The sequence below is a fragment of the Muntiacus reevesi genome, chromosome 3, assembly GCF_963930625.1.
Source record: "Muntiacus reevesi chromosome 3, mMunRee1.1, whole genome shotgun sequence".
Classification (NCBI taxonomy): Eukaryota; Metazoa; Chordata; class Mammalia; order Artiodactyla; family Cervidae; genus Muntiacus; species Muntiacus reevesi.
In genome coordinates, this window is record NC_089251.1 from 59,650,900 (window position 1) to 59,677,972 (window position 27,073).

Below are 27,073 nucleotides of genomic sequence, written 5' to 3' on the forward strand. Positions count from 1 at the left end.
ATGTTAGTATGGTGTGACGGAGATGCTCTTAGACTGTCTGCTCTGTACTGTTACTTGGCAGATCTGACTGCCCTCCAGGGGAGGTTTAGGACCCCAAGGCAGTTTCCTGGGGTCGATGGCAGAGGGAACAGGTGGGTTGGTGGAGTCGATGGCTCATGAGATGACAGGAAATTGATGGACTGTTACGACGGTCACACTGTTGCAAGCACTTCATGTAATGTAGTGGATTGCCCCTTCCCCTGACCTTGGATGTCTGGTTTATCCCCCTTCACATATAGGAAACTGGCAGATGGCTGTAACTTGTCCCCAGTCTCAGCAGTGAGGACCCAGAAAGCAGGGTTGCTCCCAGGCAGTGTGGTCCCTGCCCTTGGACCAGCTGCCTGCCTGGCCACAACCACTCGCCACGGAGAGGCCAGCATTCTGGGAAAGGGGCTTTTCACCATGGTGGTCCCTGCCCCCAGCCCTTTCTTGTATTGCGCTAGCACTGACTGTGTGCCTGCTGTGTGCTGGCCCAGGACTTGTGGGGTGGGTGGCCCAGGGCCTGCTTTGTGGCACTTATAGTGGTGGGGAGAGGAGGCTGCTTCTAGAACATCATCAGAGATTGGAGTGAGCCCTAAATTCCCCTCGCCATGGATCTCTCTCAGACTTTTGGCGGCCTTTCCCAGAGCTGGCCGCCTTCCCCAGGGCTCCCACTGTATCATGTCGGTTTCTGTCTCACCAGTTGTGCTCAGAGAAGTACTTGGTCCAGGAAGAAAGAATCACCGGCCGGCCCCACCACCCGTCCTCCTCCCCGGGCAATCTGAGGACTGAGGAGGGTCCCTGGAACCCACTGAAGACCTCACAGTGGGTGTCAGTTCAGGACAGAGACTGGAGGGGGAACTGGGTGTCTCTGGGCAGACCTTGTGCCCAGCAGGAGACTGCCTGCCCTGGGTAGATTTCCCACCTTTTCTGGCAACCCAAACATCATCCTGGTGGTGGTCTTCCCAGCTCCATCCATAGAACGCTGCAGTGTCAGACCATGGTGGGCAGCCAGCAATGGGCCTCTCTGCTTTTATAGGAACCGGACTTCTTTACCCTCCCCCCGGCCCCCACCCAGGCAGCAAATGGAGGGTGCTGTGCTTATTATCTACACAACACTTAAAACATTACTCTTACCAGGATCATGATGGAGGAAACACAAATCATAGCTGTGAGATGATTTTTCATATGTCAGCTCAATAGGCACCTCAGAGGATGCTGACCTGCTGTTGGTGGAGGTGTGGGAGACAGGGTTTCTCATATGCCTTTGGGAGAGTAACATGGGGCACATTTCTGGAGGGCATTTTGGTAGGATTTATGAAAATTAGACTATGCACATCCAGGCTGTGGAGAGAAGGGAACCCTCCTGTGCTCTTGGTGGGAATGTAAGTTAGTGCAGTTACTATGGAGAACTGTGGAGTCCCTTGGACAGCAAGATCAAAACAGTTCATCCTAGAGGAAATCAGTCCTGAATATTCATTGGAAGGACTGATACTGAAGCTGAAACTCCAAAACTTTGGCCACCTGATGCAAAGAACTGACTCATTTGAAAAGACTCTGATACTGGGAATGATTGAAGGCAGGAGGAGAAGGGGACGACAGAGGATGAGATGGTTGGATGGCATCACCGACTCAACAGACATGAGTTTGAGTAAGCTCTGGGAGTTGGTGATGGACAAGGGAGGCCTGGTGTACAGCAGTCCATGGGTTGCAGGGTTGGACACGATTGAGTGACTGTGGAGAACAGGATGGAGCTTCCTTAAAAAGCTAAAAACAGAGCTACCATATGAGCCAACAATCCCACTCCTGGGCATGTATCTGGAGAAAAATATGGTTTGAAAGGACCTATGCACCCCAGGGTTCACTGCAGCCAGGACATGGAAGCAACCTAAATAGCCATCACAAAGGAATGAATAAAGAAGGTGTGGTATATATATATATTGTGTACAAGGACACACATACACAATGGAATATGACTGAGTCATGAAAAGGACCCAAGTGCGTGTGACAAGTCCAGAGAGTTGACTCCCGGAAGGGAGGTGAGGAGGCCGCACCCTGTAAACTTGTCCATGTGAGGAAGTGCTGTCAGGAGCCAGGGACAGGCTGACGAGCTGAGCACCCAGGGAGTGATGCCAACACATCAGGTTGTTATAGCAGCCGTGGATCTGCCTCACCTTTGACTTGTTGTTAGAGGACAGAGGACATTTCTTTCTCTTTAAACTGGGATTTCCTGTTTCTCGCAGCCTCGAGCGTCCTAACCTGACACAGCTAATTACTACCAGGCAGTGGTTCTCAGTTACAGCAGCTGAAAGTTACACCCACTTGGTAGCTGTGAAGAAAACAGAAGAAAACAAAATACCACGATTTCTGAGTCCCACATCCAGAGATCCTGATTTCATTGGTCTGGAGGGAATTTGAGAGCAGGGATGGGGTTAAGAGACTGTGCTAACGTCAGGAAACTGATATGAATGGGGATCCAGAGCCACCTCACAGCCCGTCAAGCCAAAAGCTGAGCAAAGATGGGGAAAACAGAAGGTGGGCTGTGCCTCTTGTCCTGGGCTACTGTCAGGGCTGAGCAAAGCCCATTTATGTCCCTGTGGGGGCAGTCCACAGGGTGCTGCCACAGAGCGACCTGGGGCAGCTGTGGGCCCAGGATCTGGATGAGATGATCACATTTCCTCGTCAGAGGAGCCGGTATGTGTGCTCCACGTGTGCATGTGTGCGTGTGTTGTGCGTGTGTGCATGGGGTGATGGGGAGATGGCGTTTGCACTTTCCTGGGAAATGGAGAAGCACAGACTTTCAGGAAGAAGAACCAGAGGGGACTGAAGGCCTGACCGTGGTGTGAGCTTCACCCAGCCTGACCCCATGTGGCCGGTGTGGTTGTGTGTACACGGTGGGAGCACCGGGCTCTCTCCTCTTGGGAGAGGAGTGGGCTTGGCTCCTAGACCTGAGACCCCCTGAAGGCTGAAATGGGCATGTGATGCCTGCAGACACAGGGGGAGGGCGACACACAAAGAACCCCAGGGACAGGAAAAACCAGCATCCCAGAAACACGGCTCTGGGGGGGGAACCCGTGCCTGTGTGACATGAGGGGGACTGTCACCGTCAGGCGGAGGATGGTCGTTACCATCCTCAGGATGTTGACCTGCAGGTCAGGGGCTCGTCCCCGTCGGGAGAGACCAGGCCATCTCGTTTCCTCAGCTGATTCTCCTCTAAGGATGGTGGCAAGGACAGACTAGCCTCTCCTCTATTTTCCTAGTTCAATAAGAAGCAAACAGCTTTCTCTTTAAATATCCCTGTAAGTGTGGCCCAGGGAATGGCCTTGGGGAGGACCAAGCCTGATGGGGGATCAGGAAGGAGGAGATTAAGTCATTCAATTATTGGAAATGTCCTAAGTGGGAGTCTGGAAGGTGCTGGACAGGGTGCTGCCATGGAGTGATGTAGTCCCCACCTTCCATGGAAAGAGGACTTACATGGGGACAGTGCAGGAGTGGTTAGGCGTCAAGCTGTGTGACCCTCAGAACAAAGGCCTGAGCTGGGGGAGCTGGGCGGGAGGGTGCCTTGCTGAGGAGGCAGGACGGGGGGTGGGTGACAGGTGCAAGGCCTGGGCCGGGGGAGGGGTGGAGGGAAGACAGTGGGCAGACAGCCTGCAGGGCCACAGGCAGCGCTGTGGGTGGGGGTGGCCCAGAACCAGGGCCACAGGGAGGGTCAGACTGTGACTCACCAGCTGGCGGCCAAAGGCAGCCCCTCCCTCGGCTGTGTCATGACTGGGAGTGGCCCAGCTGACCTGGCAGAGTCAACATTGCTCCTGGAACATAGACCTGCTCACCTCTGTGTCCTTGAGCCCCCCGGTCAGTGACCATTCTCCAAAAATGCTGGCAGATTAAGCAAAAACGCATGACTTCTGGAGCAGAACTCGGGGCTGGGATTCCCCTGAGGTGACCAGGCCACCCCCAGGGCCCTCTGGCTCCTGTCCACTTCTTGACCCCTGGAGGACCTGCTGGGGGCCACATTGGCCGGTTCCCTCTGAGAGGAGACCGCCTCATGTTCTTCTCTGTGACTCTTAAGGAACAAGTACAAGGCCCACGGGGATTAAATTCAGTAACCCTCTCACATCCCCCAAGTTTATAGAGACAAAACTATATATACCTTTATATTATTTTATTTTTTGGGAATAAGTAACTATACATATGAACAAAATTGTAAAGTTAAAATTCTGTGAAGAGAAAAGCGAGATTTCCTTTATCTTTGACCTTTCTTTCTGTCTAATTACCTCAGTCAACCACTGCCAGGCTTCTTGGGAATCCTGTGAGAAACAGTCCATGTTTACGGGCTTCTGTGAGCATATGTTTTCACACAGGTGGTACTGCGCTGCGCTCACGGCTATTGTCACCTGCCAGACGTCCAGCAACCTTTCCTGTACCAGGGTACTGGCCCTGCCGCTTTCCTGTTAACATCTGAGTGTTATTCCACATGCAGAGGGCGTGTGATTTATTCCACCAGGTAACCACTGATATGATATGCTCAGCGGTAAAGAATCTGCAGTGCAGGAGACACAGTAGATGTGGGTTTGATCTCTGGGTCGGGAAGATCCCCTGGAGGAGGAAATGGCAACCCCCTCCAGTATTCTTGCCTGGGAAACCCCATAGACAGAGGAGCCTGGTGGGCTACAGTCCATGGGATCACAGAGTTGGACACGACTGAACGACAGAGGATGGACGATCGCCAGAATCAATGATAAGCCTGTAAGTGCACATGATGTTACAATGAATATGTTTTTAAAGCAGAGTGTTGTACTTGCAGCAGTAAAACTCTAGGATAATCACTGATGAGAACTCCTGGGTCTTAGGATGTGTGTATTTCAAACTTTGGCAATTATTGCTGAATTGCCTTTGTAGAGGTCACACCAACTTACATTCAGTATGTCTCCCACATCCTCAGAAACCAGGCACGATTTTTAATCTCACCAAGCCCTCATTCTGTGAATAGTGCTCTGCTCAGGCTGTGAGTGGGGGCAGCTGTGACGGGCTGGCCAGTGGCAAGAGGACAGCCCCCAAGATGGAGATCAGCCACCAACATGATGGGTCCTGGAGGCTTGTTAGGCTGGGGCCTGGGTGCTGGGTTCTGGGGTGTTTGGAATGGCCATCTGTTCATGGGAAGGGTCACATCAGGGTCACAAAACAAGGGAAGGGTTTCCAGGGTCAGGAAGGGCCAGTGCTGGAGGGGGGAGGGAAAGGAGGGGAGGAGCATGGCGATGCTGGAGAGCAGGTCAAGTTTTGGAGGAAAAGCCTAAACTATGAGGGATGATTCTGTGTTTTAAAATTTCTGAAAAAATATCACAGAAGAGTAATTTAGACGGGTTCATGGTTAATTTTGAGAGTTTTGGCACTTCCTTATCTCCCAGCCTCTGGCCTTCATATCTCAGTACTTTGTGTAGACAGTTTCGCCAACTGGGCTCAGTCCCGTGGTAACTGGGTGTCTCGGGGTCTGTGCGGTGTTAGGGGGGCAGCCTGTGGGAAGGGTTTGGGGGCCTGGACTTTTGCTAGAGCAAGGGCAGACCCTGCCCCTCTGACCCCGGATGATCGCTGGGAGGAGGATGACAGCTCTGCTTCATTGCTAATCCTGAGCATGTTAGTGTGAACAGGAAAGGGCTTGTTTGTGAAATCCACCCTGTAAGTCACATTGCTCATAGGCGCCCAGTGTTTGACAGTAGACAGCCTTTAACCATGGCCTCTGCTCCTCCAGGGACGCGCAATCTGGCTGCAGCTCGGCCCCAACCCTGATGAGGCTCAGCGCATGCAATGAAGTCACCTGTTCCCAGTGGTGTGGACTCTAGAATGCTGATTTTATTGGGATCTCAATCCACAATTATCATTGTTTATCTTGTTGTGCATGTGGCCCCGGCAGGGATTCCTTCAGGTTGATGAGCCCAGCTGACTTCTGAGCTCTTCTTACCTTTTGGCCCCAGAAGCTGTTTAGGATCTTCTGGTCACTCCTTTCCCTCATTCCTGGAATCTGTCCCTTTTCCAAGGAGCTCTGGTTCCATTTCTTGGAGAATGGTGCCTGTGTCACTAATATTGATTTTCAGATTCCTTTAGGTGTTGACTAAAAACATAGTCACAGCCTGGAAGTAGAGAGCTATTTTATTCGGTGGGAATTTTAGGACTCTGAGCCAGGAGACAGTATCTCAGTAACTCTGAGAAAACTTCTCCAAGGAGGTGGGAGGGGGAGTCAGGTTATATACAAGTTTGCAACAAAGAGAGCAGGTAGTCTGAACATCAAAGTTGTTGTTCAGTCGCTCAGTCCTGTCTGACTCTTTGTGACCCCATGGACTGCAGCACACCAGGTTTCCCTGCCTTTCACCAACTTCCAGAGCTTGCTCAAACTCAAGTCCATTGAGTCGGTGATGCCATCCAACCATCTCATCCTCTGTCATCCCCTTCTCCTCCTGTCTTCAATCTTTCCCAGCATCAGGGAAAGATTTTCCAATGAATTTTCCAGTGAATCAGTTCTTCAAATCAGGTGGCCAAAGTATGGGAACTTTAGCATCATTCCTTCTAATGAATATTCAGGATTGATTTCCTTTAGGATTGAGTAGTTTGATTTCCTTGCAGTCCAAGGGACTTTCAAGGAATCTTCTCCAACCCCATAGTTCAAAAGTATGAATTCTTCGGCACTCAGCTTCCTTTATGGTCCAACTCTCACCTCCATATAGGACTACTGGAAAAACCATAGCTTTGAGTGGATGGACCTTTGTTGACAAAGTAATGTCTCTGCTTTTTAACATGCTGTCTAGGTTGGTCATAGCTTTTCTCCCAAGGAGCAAGCTTCTTTTAATTTCATGGCTGCACTCACCATTGGCAGTGATTTTGGAGCCCAAGAAAATAAAATATGTTACTGTTTCCATTGTTTCCCCATCTATTTGCCATGAAGTGATAGGACTGGATGTTATGATCTTAGTTTTCTGAATGTTGAGTTTTAGGCCAGTTTTTTCACTCTCCTCTTTCACTTTCATCAAGAGGTGCTTTAGTTCTTCTTCTCTTTCTGCCATAAGGGTGGGGTCATCTGTATATCTGAAGTTATTGATATTTCTCCCTGAAATCTTGATTCCAGCTTGTGTTTCATCCAGCCTGGCATTTCCCATGATGTACTCTGCATATAAGTTAAACAGGCAGGGTGATAATATATAGCCTTGACATACTCCTTTCCCAATTTGGAACCAGCCTGTTGTTTCATGTCTGGTCCTAACTGTTGCTTCTTGACCTGCACACAGATATCTCAAGAGGCAGGTAAGGTGGTCTGGTATTCCCATCTCTTTCAGAATTTTCCACAGTTTGTTGTGATCCACACAGTCAAAGGCTTTAGTGTAGTCAATGAAACAGAAGTTTTTCTGGAATTCTCTGGCTTTTTCTATGATCCAATGGATGTTGGCAATTTGATCTCTGGTTCTTCTGCCTTTTCTAAATCCAGCTTGAACATCTGGAAGTTCTCGGTTCACAAACTGTTGAAGCTTAGCTTGAGAATTTTGAGCATGACTTTGCTAGTGTGTGAAATGAGTACAATTGTGCAGTAAGTAGCTCTTTGACATTGTCTTTCTTTGGGACTGGAATGAAAACTGACCTTTTCCAGTCAAGTGGCCACTGCTGAGTTTTCCAAATTTGCTGGCATATACAGTGCAGCACTTTCACAGCATCGTCATTTTGAATTTGAAATAGCTCAACTGGAATTCCATCACCTCCACTAGCCTTGTTCGTAGTGATGCTTCCTAAGGCCCACTTGACTTCACACTCCAGAAGGCATCAAATTAAGGAATTTAACATTCTACATATGGCAAGATGCAAGTCTCTGGGCTCACTGGATTCATTCTTTTCATGTGCACCTCAGTTTTCTGGGGTTAATCCTGTATCCTTGTTCACCTTGCTACTTGCATTCCCCCCAGTTCCTCAGCAATCACCATGGGGGTGGCAGCATCTGTATGATGACAGTTTCGGGAGCCCTCACTCACATTCGGAAGCCAGAAATCACTGATGGCTGTGATGTTTCTTGTTTATTAATATGGCAATAGATATTTTTATTTCACATAGGCCAAAACAGCCATAGAACTTGAACTAAAGCTGTTCATCTTGCAGTGCTAGCGCTGGGGTCAGCAGGCATGGGGGAGGGGCAGTCAGCAGAAAATCACACGTGGCGCGAGTTTTAACTAGCTGCAGTGTGTTTCAGTACCCACTTCTCCATACAGGAACAGAATCCAGCCACTCTGGACTGCACACCATCACCTCTTCCCTCTCCTGCACTGGATTGGGTAAGCTCTAATAGTCTTCCCTTCTGAAAGCCTTCTCCCCTCCCCCATCTCTGCTGTGTTTGTAAAAGAACGTTCTTGGACTTACAGGGAAATTTGATCCACATGGGCTGGACGGTCTACACTTCTCTCACAAAACTGCTCTTTTGTAAGAGTTCTTCTACGGCCAAGTATCTCTGAACAACAGAAAAATATTTTTCCAGGAAAAAGCGATAGCCAAACTCCCAAAATTAGTATCGACACCCTCTCTCCCTTACCTGTCATTTCATTCATTGTAACCAGAATTTATAAAATTTCCTGGTCTGTAGCAGGTACATACTGGGGTGCAGAGATAAAGGCCATCTGGTCCCCAGCCTCCAGTAGTTAATCTAACGAGGAATGTGTTTATGATGGAAGTCTTCTGGACCTGAGGAGTTTCTGGCACAGGTGACAGAACCTCAGAGTCAGCTGAGGCTGGTGACAGCTCAGGGTCCTACAGTGAGTGGGAAATTGAGCCCCTCCGAGGCCCGGCCCCCTCCTGTCGGTCTGCTGCTCCTCATCAGGTGGGGCACGTGGTGACCACACCCTGGGACACCCCCTGCTTGGGGGACTTTGCAAGCCCCACCTGGCTCTCCTCCTTTCACACACCTTCCTTCTTCCTACACACGCAGCGACAGGCTCTGAACAGTGTCTTCATGACAGTTCCTCCCCAGCCCAGCCTTGGCATCCATTTCTGCCTAACTGTACTGCCTGGGTGGAGCGGGTTCCTCCCCAGGACAGGCCGCGTCTGGTTCTGCAGGTTTCACCATGTTCTGAGCAGCTGGCCCTGTCCTGCCGCGAGGCAAGTTCTTTACAAACAACCGGCTGAGGCCTGGGGTCTGTCCCAGCAGAACTGCAGTGTTTACAGCAGCTCTGCCCGCAGTTCAGCGAATGTGCTGGAAGAAAAACAGACCTACTTACCAGCCACAGTCGATGACTGGGAGAAACCTCCCTTATATAATACCTAACGATGGTGGTTTCTGCCTAAACCTGCAGACCTGGGGAGTGCCACTCTGGGGCATGTCCTGTGATCTACTGAGGGCAGAGAGCTCAGCTGAGGAGATCCTTCCAGGGCCAGTTTCCAGGTCTGCTCAGAGCTGGGCCAAAGTAGGAGGGCTCTGTTGACCTCACACTTGGCAAGGGCCTCAGGCAGCGGCCAGTTGGGGTCTGGAGCAGGCCTTGTGCAGCACTCTGCAAACGCTTTGCTGCCAGCCCCAGAGGTGGGACCCGGAGCTTCTTCAGCAATCTCGATCTCGGGTCCAGGCTCCGGCTCCTCCTGTCCCTTCCCTTGCCACCGAGGGGGGGGGGGTGCGGATGGAGATGGGGATCACAGCAGCCAGCCAGAAAGCCTGTACATTGAAACTGAGCCTTTGTGAGGGCCCTGGGGAATGCAGCCTTGCTTCTGAAACTGAGTCCCCCTAAAACCGAGCTTCCTCACTACATCTATGATTAACCTCTCTGTCCATAACTTTATTTCCTTTCTTGTCCCCTCTGACCTCCATCCTGTGCTCACTGAACACTAATCAACCAGGCTCAGGTGATTAAGATTGCTATTGTTGATAAGATTGTACATAACAGTCATACTAATGAAAACCGCTACAAGTGTTAAGGTCACACACGCAGGTCATTTCTCCAGTGCAAGATGAGCTCACAGACCCCTGAGCCATGAACTGCCAGAGATATCCTGACTCCTGAAATCATGGTGAAGACATGTCACAGGATTATGACTAATCCCAGCCCCTTTGTTCCTCTCCCTTAAAACACTCCCAATTCAAAGACCAAGCTGGAGGGGATCTGAGGCTCGTCTCCCCTCCCGTGCTCCATGCCAGCAAGTAAACCCTCACTGCAGACTCCTGGCAGCCCAGGAGCCCTTGCCTACTCAGAAACCCATCGCAGCCTCAAGCAGCCTGGAGAGTTCCTGATCAGTGTTCAGTTTCTGCCTCTCACCACCCAGGGACAGTGGCCACAGAAAGAAGCCAGCACAATGGCAGAGTGTGGTTGCCTCTCCACGAGCATTCAGAGCAGCAAACTTATAGGCATGGGGAGAGAGTCTGGGTGCCTAGGGCTGGGGTTCCAGGGAAGGGGTGTGCAATGTCTTCCTGGGCAATAAAAATTCCTAAAATTGATGATGGGGGGTGTGAATGCATAGCTTTGGGCAGTGAACTGCACACTCTAGAAGGGTGAATGTTATGATTTGTGAAATACATCTCAACAGAAAAACAAACATGACAGCAGAACTAACAGATACACAATAGAAGCGCAGAGCCTCATGCCACTCTTTTCATGGGAAACCCCTGAGTTTGGGGCTCGTTTTTGGCTCAGGCTGGAAGCTACTGGCCACGTGGGAGAAAAACCTACAACTGTGGAGGGGGTCCCCCGTCCATGCTGACTCTTTGCCTCTTCTTCTTCCCTAAGTCACAACTTGGTTTCCTCAGGAGCTGCAGAGGGGCTGCCTGAATTAACTCACCCTCAAAGCTGTAGCACAGGGGTTCCGTCTGTAGTTCAGGAGACTTGTTGGCTTGGGTCCTCGTTGCGCCACACCCTGCTCTAGGCCTGGGGATGCACCCACTGTCGTCAAAGAGGACAGAAACACAGTGAACAATGAAAAAGTAAATCATGGGATGTATTAGAAAGTGTCAGTGCAAGCAAAGAAAAAAGCAGAGCAGGGTAGGCGGTTGGGAGCACAGAGTCGGCATGGAAGTTTATACTATTGGGTGAGCAGGGAAGACCCCACTGAGAAGGTGTCATCTTGAGCAAAGACCACAAGGAGGCAGGAGAGAGCCCTGCAGGGACCGGGGAAGGAGTGGTCCTGTCCAGGCGCGCGGTGGGGCCACAGCTCGCGGAGGCGCCAGGGTACGAAGCGTGTTTTCTTACCGTGTCAGCTAATCCCCAGGGGCAGCAAATAGGCAAATCACCCAATCCACAGCTCAACCCAGCCCCTTCTCCAGAGGCTCTCACAGTCCAGGACGCTGCTCCGCTGGCCTGCTCACCCCGGGGCCAGGAACCAGAAAGCCAGGGGCAGTTTATCTAGTTATTCAACCCCAGGTGCCTACACTGTTGAAACCACTGTAAAGATTCTTGGCAGCATTTCCCCACGGAATGAACCTCCGGACTGGCCCTTGGGCTCCCTCTCGTGGCCAAGCGTGCGTGCTGCCCGTCTCTAGGGATGTGTCAATATAGACTCTCCCTTCGTGACAGCCATTCCCGTGTCTCCGAGTCTTACCACGCCTGATTAAAACGAATTCTGGATCCCCCCAAAAGACGGGGTCTTTGGCCGGTCTCCTGAGGGTGATGCCCGCTCCCCGCCCCCGGGTGTTCCAGAGCAGAGGAGGATGTGACGGCCACACTGGTTGCTCAGCTGAGAAGGGATCCAGGGCTGCGTCTTCCTGCTGAGTTCAGTGGTACTGGGACCAGGGCTGGGCTGTAGCAGTGGTGAGAAATACAGTCAAGATACGTGGTGGTTGCAGAGCCTGCCCAATCAGATAGAAGATGTGGAAGGAAAAGAAGTCCAGGCAACTCCAAGTTTTGCCCCGAGCAAACCAAGGGCCGAGCTGGCCTTGTCTGAGATGAAGCGGGTTTCTGGAGGAGAGCTTGGGTAGGAGGAGTTCAGCTCTGGGATGCCGCCTTGGAGGTGTCTGTCAGCTTTCCAAGCAGAGAGGTCAGGTAAGCTGCTAGATACACGAGTGTGGAGCTGGGAGGAAAATCTGAGCTGGACGCACTTGGGAGTGGCCAGCAGGTGGGTGGTATTTCAGGCCAGGAGACCGAGGAGACTGGCAGGGGTGGGCGCGGGAAGACCCGGAGGCCACTGGAGGCAGGTGCATCAAGAAGCCAGGTGTGACCACCCGTGTCACATGTTTCTGAGAGGTGAGCTGACCACGAAATTTGGAAACAGGCAGGCTGTTGTTTCTGGCAGGTCGCTGGAAGAGAGGACTGGTAGGAAATGAGAGGACCGGGTGTGGGAGGACTCACCCTCATATGCAGTGAAAACCCAGAGCAGGTGTGGCCTCTGAGAGACACGTGGCCTGGGGAGACAGCAAACCTCTCTGGGACCGGGTGATACCTGCGGAGTCTGAACCTCAGAGGTTGAAGTGGGGGACTGGAGTGAGGAGCCAACCAGAAAAACCCACTTGATGTTATAGCCACCGCGGATTCAGGGAGTCGGTGGGGCTGTGACTCAGCTGCTGGCTCCAGGAACAGGCAGAGGAGTGGTTGTGCCCCCAGGCTCACTTCTTCCAGAGGAAAATGAATGGCTATAGCGGGTTGAGGCCACGGAGGGAAAACCTGACAGTTTCATCGAGGACATTCCTTCCTGATGTGTGATTGTTCTGGATAGAAAGTGGGATCATCGATTAGTTACACTCAGTCAATTCCAGGAACACAGAAGCAGATAAAGAAACCAAGGACAGCCTCTGTCCTTGGGGTGCCTGGCCCATTGCTGGTGAGCATGAGGCCCAGGAGCAGAGATAGAGAATTTCCCCCAGCCTGGCTGTGGCCTCACTCTCCTGGTGGCCCTTCTGCAGGCGCAACTCCTCCCAGGTATTTGAAACCAAAAGACAACAAAGCACTTTGTGGAGAACAGGGAGGATCATCCCATCCCATGTGCAGTCCTTGCCGGGAGGGGCTCTGGCAGCCTGAGAGCCGCGCTCCTTCCCTCCCACATCAGTGTGGTCCTTCCTTCCACCCCGCTCCCGTCCCCTTCTCCTGCTCTTGGCTCTTGTGTTTCCCTTCCTCCTTGACCCTCAGTCTAGCATGCTTACCACCAAGAAATATGTACTTTCTGAACGAGTGTTTGGATCATAACTCAAAACCCCAAACTGTTATTTTCCTTCAAAAAGTTCACAGTGGTTTTCAGGCTGATATAAGGACTGTCTCCAAGAGGCAGAAAGTAATGCAGAGAAAGCCCCCATCCAATCTGAGATTTCAGTAAGGAATTATGATTGGGTTGAGGAACAATGGGGAAGGGATGACTGTAGGTGGAGGGAGGAGATCCAACATTTCATGAGCATCTCATGAGCTTCTGAGACCAAGTCCTGTGTGGACACACGGAAACAGCATGCTTACTCAAACTGCTTAGATTCCTTGAACCTCCTCATGAAGGAAGGACTGGGAAAGTGATTATGGTCACTTCACGAATGAAGAATTGTAATCCAAACCCAGGGGTCTTACCCTCAGACTCTATGTGTGTCAGTGGCAGAGACAGGATGGCCCAGGAGACCCCCGCCCTCCAGATCTTTCCTCTCAGTCTAAATACCTCTCCCCTTCCCACCCCCAGATAAGGACAGCCTCCCCTCTCCTTCCTTCTGAAGGAGCAGCATGAAGATTCATTTAGCAACAAACAGCTTTATGACTCTTGCATGAAGATGCTGCTGAAAGAAAAGATAAAGCAGAGTCAGAGAACTGCCCTGGTGGTTCAGTGGTTAAGAATCCACCTTCCAATGCAGGGGACTCAGATTCGATTCCTGGTCTGGGAACTAAGATTCCACATGCCATGGAGCAACTGTGCCCACGAGGTGCAACTACTGAAGTCTGAGCACTCAAGAGCCAATTGTCTGCAACAAGAGTAGCATTCACACTGCCACTAGAGAAAGCCTGTGTGCTGCAGCAAAGACCTAGTTCAACCAAAATAATAATTTAAAAAGAAAAAGAGTGAGAAGTATTATTTAGTGTGTCCTTAGCAGGCACTTCTCTGTATACAGGTGACCCTACAGCTCCTGCTAGTGCCTCTGAAGCCTCTGAATTGAGTGACAATAAGAAAGTCATGGAACTCATTATTATTATAGAGTTCATAACACAAAATATTAACTGGTGAAGTTCTACAAATTAACTGGTGAAGGTCTATAGAATTCCTCATATCTTTTTCATTGATACATAATGGACATGTGCCATTGTGTTAGTTTCAGGTGTCTAGCATAATGACTTACTATTTGTAAATATTGCAAAATGGTCATCACAGTGAGCCCTACCTGCATGGGGTCTGTTTTCTCTCCATCACACAGATCAGATAAATTCTTCTGAAATGTCAACCTTGAAAGGTTACTATAAATTATTCTGAAAGTCAGCTTCTGTGAATCTATCCTCTCATCTCCCCTGTGCTACTGAGTTCAGCCAGTGAATTTTAGAATTTCACCTATTACGCTTTTTTTTTTTCAATTCTGTAATTTCCATTTGGTTCTTTTTAAAAATTTTACTTATTTGACTGTGCCAGGTCCTGGTTGCAGCATGTGGGGTCTTCAATCTTCGTTGTGGCATGTGGGATCTAGTTCCCTGACCAGGGATTGAATCCAGGCCCCCTGCATTGGGAGCAAAGAGTCTTAGCCACTGGACCTCCAGGGAAGTTCCCTCCATTTGGTTCTTTTAAAAAGATGTACTTCTACTTCTTTGCTGAGATTTTCTTTTTTTTCATCTAGAGTGTGTGTGCTCAGTCATGTCCGACTGCAACCGCATGGACTGTAGCCAGGTTCCCCTGTCCATGGGATCACCCAGGGCAAGAATGTTGGAGTGAGTCCCATTTCCTACTCCAGGGGATCTTCCTAACCCAGGGACTGAACCTGCATCTCCTGCATTAGCAGGTGGTACCATAGTACCACCTGGGAAGAAGCCCCACAGGGCTTATGAATGTTAAGAGCCCATCAGCACTGGTTTTTAAATTGTTGTTATATGCAGTACCCACAAGGTGGCAGCATTATTTCATGCCTATCTCGTACCCAGGGCAAGCGGTTCAGTTCAGTTCAGTTCAGTTCAGTCGCGTCCAACTCCTTGCAACCCCATGGACTGCAGCATGCCAGACCTCCCTGTCCATCACCAACTCCCGGAGCCTACCCAAACTCATATCCATTGAGTCAGTGATGCCATCCAACCATCTCATCCTCTGTCATCTCCTTCTCCTCTCACCCTCAATCTTTCCCAGCATCAGGGTCTGCTTTTCGCATCAGGTGGCCAAAGTATTGGAGTTTCAGCTTCATCATCAGTCCTTCCAATGAACAGGACTGATATCCTTTAGGATGGACTGGTTGGATTTCCTTGCAGTCCAAGGGACTCTCAAGAGTCTTCTCCAACACCACGGTTCAAAAGCATCAATTCTTTGGCACTCAGCTTTCTTTATAATCCAACTCTCACACCCATACATGACCACTAGAAAAACCAAAGCCTTGACTAGATGGACCTTTGTTGGCAAAGCAATGTCTCTGCTTTTTAATATGCTGTCTAGGTTAGTAATAACTTTCCTTCCAAGGAGTAAATGTCTTTTAATTTCATGGCTGCAGTCACCATCTGCAGTGATTTTGGAGCCCCCAAAAATAAAGTCAGCCACTGTTTCCACTGTTTCCCCATCTATTTGCCATGAAGTGATGGGACCAGATGCCATGATCTTAGTTTTTTCAATGTTGAGCTTTAAGCCAACTTTTTCTTTATTATTATTTTTTTTTTACAAAATCTTTCTAGAAAAGACTAAGAGGCTTCTGTGTCTTCTTTTTTTTCCATTTATTTTTATTAGTTGGAGGCTAATTACTTTACAATATTGTAGTGGTTTTTGCCATACATTGACATGAATCATCCATGGATTTACATGTGTTCCCCATCCCCCTCCCCATCCCATCCCTCTGGGTCATCCCAGTGCACTAGCCCCGAGCACTTGTCTCATGCATCCAACCTGGACTGGCGATCTGTTTCACACTTGATAATATACATGTTTTGATGCTGTTCTCTCAGATCATCCCACCCTCGCCTTCTCCCATAGAGTCCAAAAGTCTGTTCTATACATCTGTGTCTCTTTTTCTGTCTTGTATATAGGGTTATCGTTACCATCTTTCTAAATTCCATATATATGCATTAGTATACTGTATTGGTGTTTAATCTTTCTGGCTTACTTCACTCTGTGTAATGGGCTCCAGTTTTATCCATCTCATTAGAACTGATTCAAATGTATTCTTTTTAATGTAAGCCAACTTTTTCACTCCCCTCTTTCACTTTCATCAAGAGGCTCTTTAGTTCTTTACTTTCTGCCATAAGGGTGGTGTCATCTGCATTTCTGAGGTTATTGATATTTCCTCCAGAAATCTTGACTCTAGCTTGTGCTTCTTCCAGCCCAGCGTTTCTCATGATGTACTCTGCATATAAGTTAAATAAGCAGGGTGACAATATACAGCCTTGACGTACTCCTTTTCCTATTTGGAACCAGTCTGCTGTTCCATGTCAAGTTCCAACTGTTGCTTCCTGACCTGCATACAGATTTCTCAAGAGGCAGGTCAGGTGGTCTGGTATTCCCTTCTTCTTCAGAATTTTCCACAGTTTATTGTAATCCACAGTCAAAGACTTTGTCATAGTCAATAAAGCAGAAATAGATGTTTGTCTGGAACTCTCTTGCTTTTTCAATGATCCAGCAGATGTTGCCAATTTGATCTCTGGTTCCTCTGTCTTTTCTAAAACCAGTTTGAATTTCTGGAAGTTCACGGTTCACATATTGTTGAAGCCTGGCTTGGAGAATTTTTGAGCATTAGTGTGTGAGATGAGTGCAATTGTGCAGTAGTTTGAGCATTCTTTGGCATTGCCTTTCTTAGGGGTTAAAATGAAAACTGACTTTTTCCAGTCCTGTGGCCACTGCTGAGTTTTCCAAATTTGCTGACATATGAGTGCAGGACTTTCACAGCATCATCTTTTAGGATTTGAAATAGCTCAACTGGAATTCCATCACCTCCACTAGCTTTGTTCATAGTGATGCTTCCTAAGGCCCACTTGACTTCACATTCCAGGATGTCTGGCTCTAAGTGAGTGACCACACTATCGTGATTATCTCGGTCATGAAGATCTTTTTTGTACAGTTCTTCTATGTATTCTTGCCACCTCTTCTTAATATGTTCTGCTTCTGTTAGGTTCATACCATTTCTGTCCTTTATTGAGCCCATCTTTGCATGAAATGTTCCCTTGATATCTCTAATTTTCTTGAAGAGATCTTTAGTCTTTTCTATTCTATTGTTTTCCTCTATTTCTATCCATTGATCACTGAGGAAGGCTTTCTTATCTCTCCTTGCTATTTTTTGGAACTCTGCATTCAAATGGGAATATCTTTCCTTTTCTCCTTTGCTTTTCACTTCTCTTCCTTTCACAGCTATTTGTAAGGCCTCCTCAGCCAGCCATTTTGCTTTTTTGCATTTCTTTTTCTTGGGGATAGTCTTGCTCCCTGTCTCCTGTACAATGTTATGAACCTCCGCCCGTAGTTCATCAAGCAATCTATCAGATCTAGTCCCTTAAATCTATTTCTCACTTCCACTGTGTAATTGTTAGGGATTTGATTTAGGTCATACCTGAATGGTCTAATGGTTTTCCCTACTTTCTTCAATTTAAGTCTGACTTAATAGACCTGAGTTTGAGCAAGCTCCGGGAAATGGTGAAGGACAGGGAAGCTTGGCATGCTGCAGTCCATAGGGTCACAAGAGTCGGACATGACTGAGCAACTGAGCAACACAACAATTCATTAATTGAAAAAAAAAGGGGGACAAACAGTAACACAGTAGTGGGGGACTTTAACACCCCACTTGTACTAATGGACAAATCATCCAGCCAGAAAATTAATAAGGATACATGAGCCATAAATGGTACATTATAACAGATAGACTTATTTTATATTTATAGGACATTTTCATCTGAAAGTAGCAGAACACACTTTCTCAAGTGCACACAAAACATCCTGCAGGATAGATCACATTTTGGGTCACAGATCAAGCCTCAGTAGGTTTAAGAAAATTGAAATCATATCAAGCATCTTTTCTGACCACAATGCTATGAGATTAAAAATCAATTACAGAAAAAACAAAACTGTAAAACCCACAAATATATGGAGGTTAAACAATATGTCATTAAATAACCAGTGGGTCATTGAAGAAATCAAAGAGAAAATGAAAAAATACTTAGAGACAAATGACAATGAAAAAATGACAATCCAAAATGCATGGGATGTAGCAAATGCAGTTCTAAGAGGGAATTTTATAGCAAAACAATCCTACCTCAAGAAACAAGAAAAATCTCAAATAAACATCCTATCCTTAAACCTAAAGCAACTAGAGAAAGGAGAACAACAGCAACAACAACAAATGAAAACCCAAAGTTAGTAGAAGGAAAGAAATCATAAAAGATCAGAGCAGAAAAATGAAATGGAAATAAAACAGTCAATATCGATAAAACTAAAAGCTGGTTCTCACACAGCTTCTATTTCCTTGTTATGACTTCTTAGATATGCCCATCATTTAAAAGTGAAGGTTTAATTTCCAAACACATGGGGATTTTTTTGGTATCTTTGATATTAATTTCTCATTTAAAAGCTTTCTTCTCTGCAATCACCCTCTGTGGTTTTTCAGTCCACTAACTTTATTGAGGCTTTCAATGGCTAAGTCAAAGATCTCTCTTGGTAAATGTCACATTGCACTTGAAAATATGTGGGTTATTTTCAAAAGGTTTTGATATTGATCTCTAACATAATTCCACAGTGATAAGAGAACAGATTCTATAATTTCAATAGCTTTAGACTATGAAATTTTTGAACCTGGTCTTATGTTTCTGGATACATTCTAGTGTCTCCTAGTTCATAGTCTATGGGAACTTGAATAGAATTTGTATCCTACTGTTGTGTGAAAACTGCATAAATCTTAATTATGGTGAATTTGTTCATAGTGCTTTTCAGGTCTACTATATCTTTCTATTTCTCTGTCTACTCATTCCATTAATTTTTGAGTGTTTGACATTGAAACTCCAACTAAAAACCTTAATTTATATATTTAAAAAATAATTGTAATATATAGTAGAACCATATGTAACCTTCTTTGTTTTCCAAGTCTCCTGTAAATGTGTTATCATGTTTTCATAATTTAAAAAGAAAAAAAAAATATATATATATATATATAAGCTGATTCTTTTAGAACATATACAAAATTCTTAAGTATTTACCCAGACTCATCAAGAAAAAAGAAAGAAGACTCAAATCAATACAGTTAGGGGCCTGCCTGGAGGTCCAGTGGCTAGGACTCCATGATTTCATTGCAGGGGGTCTAGGTTTGCTCCTTGGTCAGGGAACTAGATCCCACACAACACAACTCAAGATCCTACATGCTAAAAAGAAGATCTAAGATCCTGTGTGCCAGAATGAAGACTTGGTGGTGCCAAATACATAAATATTCTAAAGAACAAGTCAATAAAATTAAACATTGCTTGTTAATTGGCTACAAACCCCAGTACAAATTAAAGGTTTTTAAAAAATCAATACAATTAGAAATGAAAATGGAGAAGTTATGATGGCTACCACAGAAATACAAAAAATCATAAGAGATTACTATAAGCAACTATATGCCAATAAAATGGACAACCTAGAAGAAATGGAAAGATTTTTAGAAGGATATAGCCTACAGAAACTGAACTAGGAAGAAACAGAAAATATGAACAGACCAATAACAAGTAGTGAAATTGAAACGCTTATTAAAAAAATCTTCCAATAAACAAAAGCCCAGGGCCAAATGACTTCATATATGAAATCCTTTTCAACATTTAGAGAACACTTAATACCTGTCCTTCTCAAATGCTTCAAAAAAATTGCAGAGAAGGGAATACTCCCAAGCTCATTCTACAAGGCCACCATCACCCTGACACCCAAACCAGACAAAGATATCACAAAAGAAGAAGATTATAAACCAATATCACTGATGAACGTAGACACAGAAATCCTCAACAAAATGCTAGCCTACAGAATTCAACAAACCATTAAAAGGATCATACACAATGACCAAATAGGCTTTATCCCAGAAATGCAAGGATTCTTCAATATATACAAATCAATCAATGTGATGCATCATATTAAAAAATTGAAGAATAAAAACCATAATATCATCTCAATAGAGGCAGATAAATCTTTTGACAAAGTTCAACACCCATATACGAAAACTCTCCAGAGAGGAAGCTTAGAGGAAATCTACTTCAACATAATAAAGGCCATATATGACAAACCTACAGCCAACAACATAGGTGAAAAGCTGAAAAACAATCCCTTTAAAATCAGGAACAGGACAAGGGATGTTTACTCTTGCCACTTTTATTCAACATAGCTTTAAAGTCCTAGAATGGCAATCAGATACGAAAAAAATAAAGGAATTCAAATTGGAAATAAAGAACTAAAACTGTCACTATTTGCAGATGACATACTATACATGTTGTTGTTTAGTTGCTAAGTCATGTCCAACTCTTTTGTGACCTCTTGGACTGTCCAGGCTCTCCTATTCATGGGAATTCCCAGGCAAGAATACAGGAGTAGTTTTCTGTTTCCTTTGCCAGGAGATCTCCCTGACCCAGGAGTCAAGTCTGTGACTTCTGCTTGGCAATGAGTTTCTTTTTTTGCCTTTAAAGTTATATTTAATTTAATTTTTAAGTTGCTTTAATTGGAGAATAATTACTTTATAATATTTTGATGATTTTTGCCATAAATCAACATGAATCAGCATTGGGTACACATGTGTCCCCCATCATGAACCGCCCCCCCCCCACATCCCTTCCCACCCCGTCCCTCTGGGTTGTCCCATATCACCATCTTTGAATGCCCTGCTCATGCATGGAACTTGCTCTGGTCATCTGTTTTACATATGGTAATATACATATTTCAATGCTAATCTCTCAAATCATCCCACCCTCACCTTCTCCCACAGAATCTAAATTCTTTAGCACTGATCCACCAGGGAAGCCCAGTACTATACATAGAAAATCCTAAAGGTGCTATCAGAAAACTACTAGGGCTCCTTAATAAATTTGGTAAAATTGCAGGCTATAAAATTAACATACAGAAGTCTCTTGCATCCCTATATACTAACAATGAAAGATCAGAAAGAGAGATTAAGGAAACAATCTTATTTACCATTGCAATAAAAAGAATAAAAAAATCTAAGAATAAACCTACCACAGGAGGCAAAAGACCTGTGATCAGAAAACTGTAGGATACTAATGAAAGAAATCAAAGAAGACACAAACAGATGGAGAGAGGTACCATATTCTTGAAGTGGAAGAATCAATACTGTCAAAATCACTATACTACCCAAAGTAATCTACAGATTCAATGCAATTTTTGTCAAATAACCAATGGCAATATTCACAGAATTAGAATTTTTACAAATAGTATGGAAACACGAAAGATTCTGAATAGTCAAAGCAATCTTGAGAAAGATAAACGGAGTTTGAAGAATCAGGCTTCCTAAATTTAGCCTATGCAACAAAGCTACAGCCCATCAAAACAGTATGGTACTTGTACAAAAATAGAAATATAACTCAATGGAACAGGATTGAAAGGCCAGAAAGGAACCCATGCACCTATGATCCATTAATCTATAACACAGGAGTCAAGACTATACAATAGAGGAAAGACAGTCTCGTCAATAAATGATGCTGGGAAAACTGGGCAGCTACATGTTAAAAAATGAACACTCTTTAACACCACACACAAATTGAAGACCTAAATGTTAGACCAGATACTATAAAGCTCCTAGAGGAATATATAGACAGAACTCTCTCTGATGTAAGTGATAATGGGACCTTTTCTGATCCACCACCTACAGTAATGAAAATAAAATAAAAACAAAAATAAGCAAATGGGACCTAATTAAACTTAAAAGCTTTTGCACAGCAAAGGAAATCATAAACAAGATGATAACCCTCAGAATGGGAGAAAATATTTGCAAATGACACAGCCATCTAGGGATTAATCTCCAAAATATACAAACAGCTCATTCAGCTCAATATCAAAACAACAAACCACCCAATCAAACAGCGGTCACGGACCTACATGGACAAGACCAAAATATTTCTCCAAAGGAAAAAATACAGATGGCCAACAAACACATGAAAACAAACTCAACATCACTAAATTATTGGATAATGCAAATCAAAACTGCAATGAGGTATCACCTCACACCAGCTAGAATGGCCATCATCAAAAATTCTACAAACAATAAATGTTGGAAAGGGTATGGAGGAAAGGGAACCATCCCACAACTGTTGACGGAAATGTAAATTGACACAACCACTGTGGAGAACAGTATGGAGATATCTTAAAAAATAAAACACAGAGCTACCATATGACCTAGCAACCCCATTTCTAGGCATATATCCTAAGAAAACCATAATTCAAAAGGATGCATGCATCCTGATGTTCATTGCAGAATGATTTACAATAGCCAGGACATGGAAGCAACCTCAATGTCAACTGAAAGAGGAATGGAGAAAGAAGACAAATAAACAACGGAATATTACTCAGCCATGAAAAGGAACAAAATAGTACCATTTGTGGAGATATGGATGAACCTAGAGACTGTCATACAGAGTGAAATCAGAAAGAGACGAACAAGTGTTATATAGTAACACTTACATGTGAAATCTAGAAAATGGTAGAGATGAGCTTATTTGCAAAGCAGAAATAGAGTCACAAACGTAGAGAACTTATGGTTACCAAGAGGGGAAGGGACAGGGTGGGATAAATTGGGAGATTGGGACTGAAATATATACATTACTAATTAAAACCTACTGTATAGCACAGGGAACTCTTACTCAATGTCTGTGGTAGCCTAAATGGGAAGGGAATTGAGAAAGAGTAGATATATGTATGACTGATTCATGTTTCTGTACAGCCAGATACTAACACAACATTGTAAAGCAACTACACCCCAATAAAAATTAATTTATAAAATAAAGTTAAAAATTAAAAAAGAGGCAGAGACCAGTATAGATGTTGTTAATAAAATGCTCAGGGGAAATGATATGATTCCTGTACTTGTTGGCAAGGAGCTGAAACCAGATTCAGAGATGCTTGATTTAACAAGATTTTGGGCAGTTGCCAATGAGGTCACTCAAAGAGGTATAATCAAGCCAGCCACTGAGGATTTCAAGCAAACTGTTGCTCCCTTGGGAAACATGTATTTGTAACTTCTCAGTCCTTAAGGCAGACTTCCAAGCCCCTATCACAGAGAGTGGGTTGCCAAGTATCATTAATAGAGAGTCCAGCAGAGAAAGTCTCCCAACCAGCCTCTCAGGTATGATGACAAAGCTAATGAACAGGAGAAATCTAGTAGGAAGGCTCTGGAGTATCCAGATAGACTAAGGAATCTACTGCATGGCAAGAAAAGGGATCTGACAGTCACATAGAACTAACATTATTCCTGCTGCATCCTCCTCTGTAACCCATTTCTAAATGTGGTTCAGCCTTGCCTCCCTTCCTCACCAACTTCCCCTCTCCATATGAGGACACCCTATTATTTCTAGCCTTTGGTAAGTCTTCTAGTCCTATATCAACTTAGAAACATACATAAAATAACAAGCCCCTGGGTGTCATTTCTCCACTTTCTGGTTTCTCTGTTTCTCAAAATTCTCCAGTTATTTGAAGGATCAGGCAAAAGACCATACCCACCTATAAAAGGGCTGCTGTTTAAAGTAAGTGTAACCACAGAAACAAAACATGAAGCAAAAAATATTTTATGTAACTTTTATTTTTTATCCCAACCTGATTTTGGCTTTATTCCTAACCTCCCATTCCCATTCTCTTACTATAAATCCAAACATGGTTTTTACTTTTTTAACAAAATGTTTAAAGTCATGATTATTTAGAGTCATAAAGTTTTCTTTTCTCCAAAAGGGGGGAGACACAGCTTTTGTTCTGCTGCAGCATTTTCAAATGCATATAGCATTAAATGCACGTTAATATAGTTCTTAGAAGCTATTTAAAATAAAACCCTTCATCCTTTGAGGTTATTGACATTTTTCTAGTTCACTGACACATCTCCTATAATACATTATTCATTTTCATGAGTGAAGTGGTAGCTCTAATAAAAAACAGGATTTTAATCCCTGAGGTGCCATTTAAAATGGAAGAGATTGCAATTACAATACAAGATTTGAAAACAGGCCTTAAATAATAAGCATGGATCATGCTATCTGGATCAAAATCACCTCCATGGCAAGCAGTCATTCAAGCTGCATTTACTAAGTTAAGGTAACCCTGCTCTCCCTAGCCCTCTTGCTATAATAATATTTCCTTTTCTATAGAAATAAAACATAGCAATGAAGTCTGCAGAAACTTCTGAGATCCTCAGAAATCAAGAGAAACCACACCACAAGTCCCATTCCTCTAATCTCCATCCACATTGCTGGAGAGGGTTTTCAGCACCATTCCAAGATCTAGAAAGGTTGATAAAACGACTTGGTTTTTCTACTTCTCCATGTAGCCAAAAGGGACAAATCTGTCTTACTGTCTCAAAAATGACAGTGTCCTGCTTATCTCTGCCACCATAACATTAGCAGAACTGCATTCAACTCTTAGTGCCCACTGTCTCTGCGGGGCCCTTTCTCTCCCAGGCAGCTAAACAGTGGGGTATGGGTTCCTGCTCCTGCCCCTAGTAGTAGCGGTTCAGGCTCCTAGTGCCGGGAACCTCAGGCTGGCCATTCATCCAAATCTCCCTGATGATGCGTTCCCGCTCCTCCAGCCGCTGGGCTCGCTCCAGCTCCTCCACTGAGGTGAAGACATTCTTGTTCAAAGTCCTCTCAAAGCGCCGATGTCTCCTGACTGAGATGTCAGATGCTGCATCCAAGCTGCCATCCTCGCTGTCGCTGCTGTTGCTGCTGCTTTCTTGGTCCTTCAGAAGCTTCTGGGAATGCTGACAGCAGTCTGTGTGGCAAGAGATCCTCATCACCAAGGCAGCTAGGGTGAGGACCAGTCCAATACACACACCAGAGACAAAGTACAGAGCTGCTCCCTCGGGATTTTCTGTTGGAGAAGGAAGAAAAAGAGAACATTTGAAAGATGAGAACTATATACTAAGAGAGCAAATATGACTTCAGCACAGGATGGACCCCTCTCACCAGGCCCCAGAGCTTTGATGGCTACAAATAATGCCTTCTCATGTGATAAACTGCATAATGTATTCAAATATAATTTTCAACAAATAGTGTGGATAAAGACTGTATGGAATTCTTTCACTATTCTTGCAACTTTAACTTCGAAATTATTTCAAAATGAGAAGTTAAGAAATGAAAAAAATATTGTTTAGCATCTACTATAAGCAAGTAACTGTGCTTAAGAAGCCGTTTGCTTATATTACACAAATCTTTGCTTCTGAATTTTCTCGTGAAACTCCTTGAATTATCTTTTAACTGTAGTTGTAGGCAACTTCAGAGATGATCCTTACCTCTAGGTAGTCATACTGTTACATATGACCTTCCCCCCAGGGGCTGGACCTAGTGACTTACTTCTAACAAAAGTGATGGATGACTTGAGATTAGGTAACCTAGGACTGACTTCCAACTTACTCATGCTCTCTTTCTTACCCATTTGCTCTGAAGCAGTCAGTTCCCATGCTGTGAGCTGTACCAGAGAGGCCCACATAGTGAGGAACCAAGGGTGGCCTCTGACCAACAACGTTCAAAGAACTGGATTGCACCAACAGCCGTGTAAGTGAGCCTGGATGTGTATGAATATGCGTATATGTCCTCTAAATTTTCTTTTGCTTAGCTATATGTTTTCAGTATTCTATACTTACTGATATCACATTTGTAATAAGTCATGTTATTTTACTGAGACATAAAATTTTAAAGTGAATCATCTCCTGCTGGATCCTTGAGGTGGCCACAACCCTGGTCTTGCAGCAATCTTGTGGGACCTCTTGAACAGAGAACCCAGCTACGCAAATCCCAGATTCCTGACTTACGGAAACTGAGAGAAAATAAATACTTGTTGTTTTGAGACACAGAGTGTTGTCCCTGAATTACAATGGCTGGACTTAACAATTTTTAAACTTCACAATGGAGTGAAAGCAATATGCATTTAAGTAGCAACGGTACTTCTAATTTTGCATTTTAATCTTTCCTTTTGCAAGCAATGTACAGTATAATACTCTCTCCTCATGCTGGGGGGTAGCAGCAAGCTGTGCTCCCAGTCAGCCATGTGATCACAGCCATTCTGGAGCTAGACAACCCTTTCAATACAGTAGTCAATAAATTATATGAGATTCTAATTATAAAATAGATGATTAGATTTTGCCCAACTACAGATTAATGTAAGTGTTATAAACGTATTTGAGGTAGGTTAGGCTATACTATGATGTTTCAAGGGTTAGGTGTATTAAATGCCTTTTTTTTTCGATATAAAAGAAAACAACAAATGGGCAGAAGACCTAAACAGACATTTTTCCAAAGAAGACATACAGATGGCCAAGAGGCACATGAAAAGATGCTCAACACCACTAATTATTAGAGAAATGCAAATCAAAGCTGCAGTGTGATATCACCTCATCCAGTCAGAATGTCGTTGTTCAGTTGCAAAGTTGTGTCCAATTCTTTACGACCCCGTGGACTGCAGCATGCCGGGCTCCTCTGTCCTTCACTGTCTCCTGGAGTTTGCTCAAACTCATGTCCACTGAATCAATGACGCTATCTAACCATCTCATTTTCTGCTGCCTCCCTCTCCCTTTGCCTTCAATCTTTCCCAACATCAGGGTCTTTTACAATCAGTTGGCTCCTCACATCAGGTGGCCAAAGCTCTGGAGCTTCAGCTTCAGCATCAATTCTTCCAATGAGTGTTCAGGGTTGATTTCCTTTAGGATTGACTGGTTTTATCTCCTTGCAGTTCAAGAGACTCTCAAGAGTCTTCTCTAGCACCACAATTGGAATTCTGATGGCAAGAGTGATGGCAATTCTGATGGCAAGAGTGAACATCGACATTTTAGGAATGA

At 45.0% G+C, this 27,073-nt stretch overlaps 1 protein-coding gene across 4 annotated transcripts in view; it reads right to left on the bottom strand.

Annotated features, from left to right (window-relative positions):
* Nucleotides 1–23,818: 23,818 nt before the first annotated feature.
* The window catches only part of EVA1A (eva-1 homolog A, regulator of programmed cell death), a 69,845-nt gene continuing 66,590 nt past the window's right edge, over nucleotides 23,819–27,073 (bottom strand). For all 4 annotated transcript variants that reach the window (XM_065927322.1, XM_065927323.1, XM_065927326.1 and 1 more), the window contains exon 3: nucleotides 23,819–25,110. In XM_065927322.1, the coding sequence (XP_065783394.1) occupies nucleotides 24,740–25,110 (371 nt within the window). In that variant the 3' untranslated portion in view covers nucleotides 23,819–24,739. The remainder of the gene's footprint in view (nucleotides 25,111–27,073) is intronic.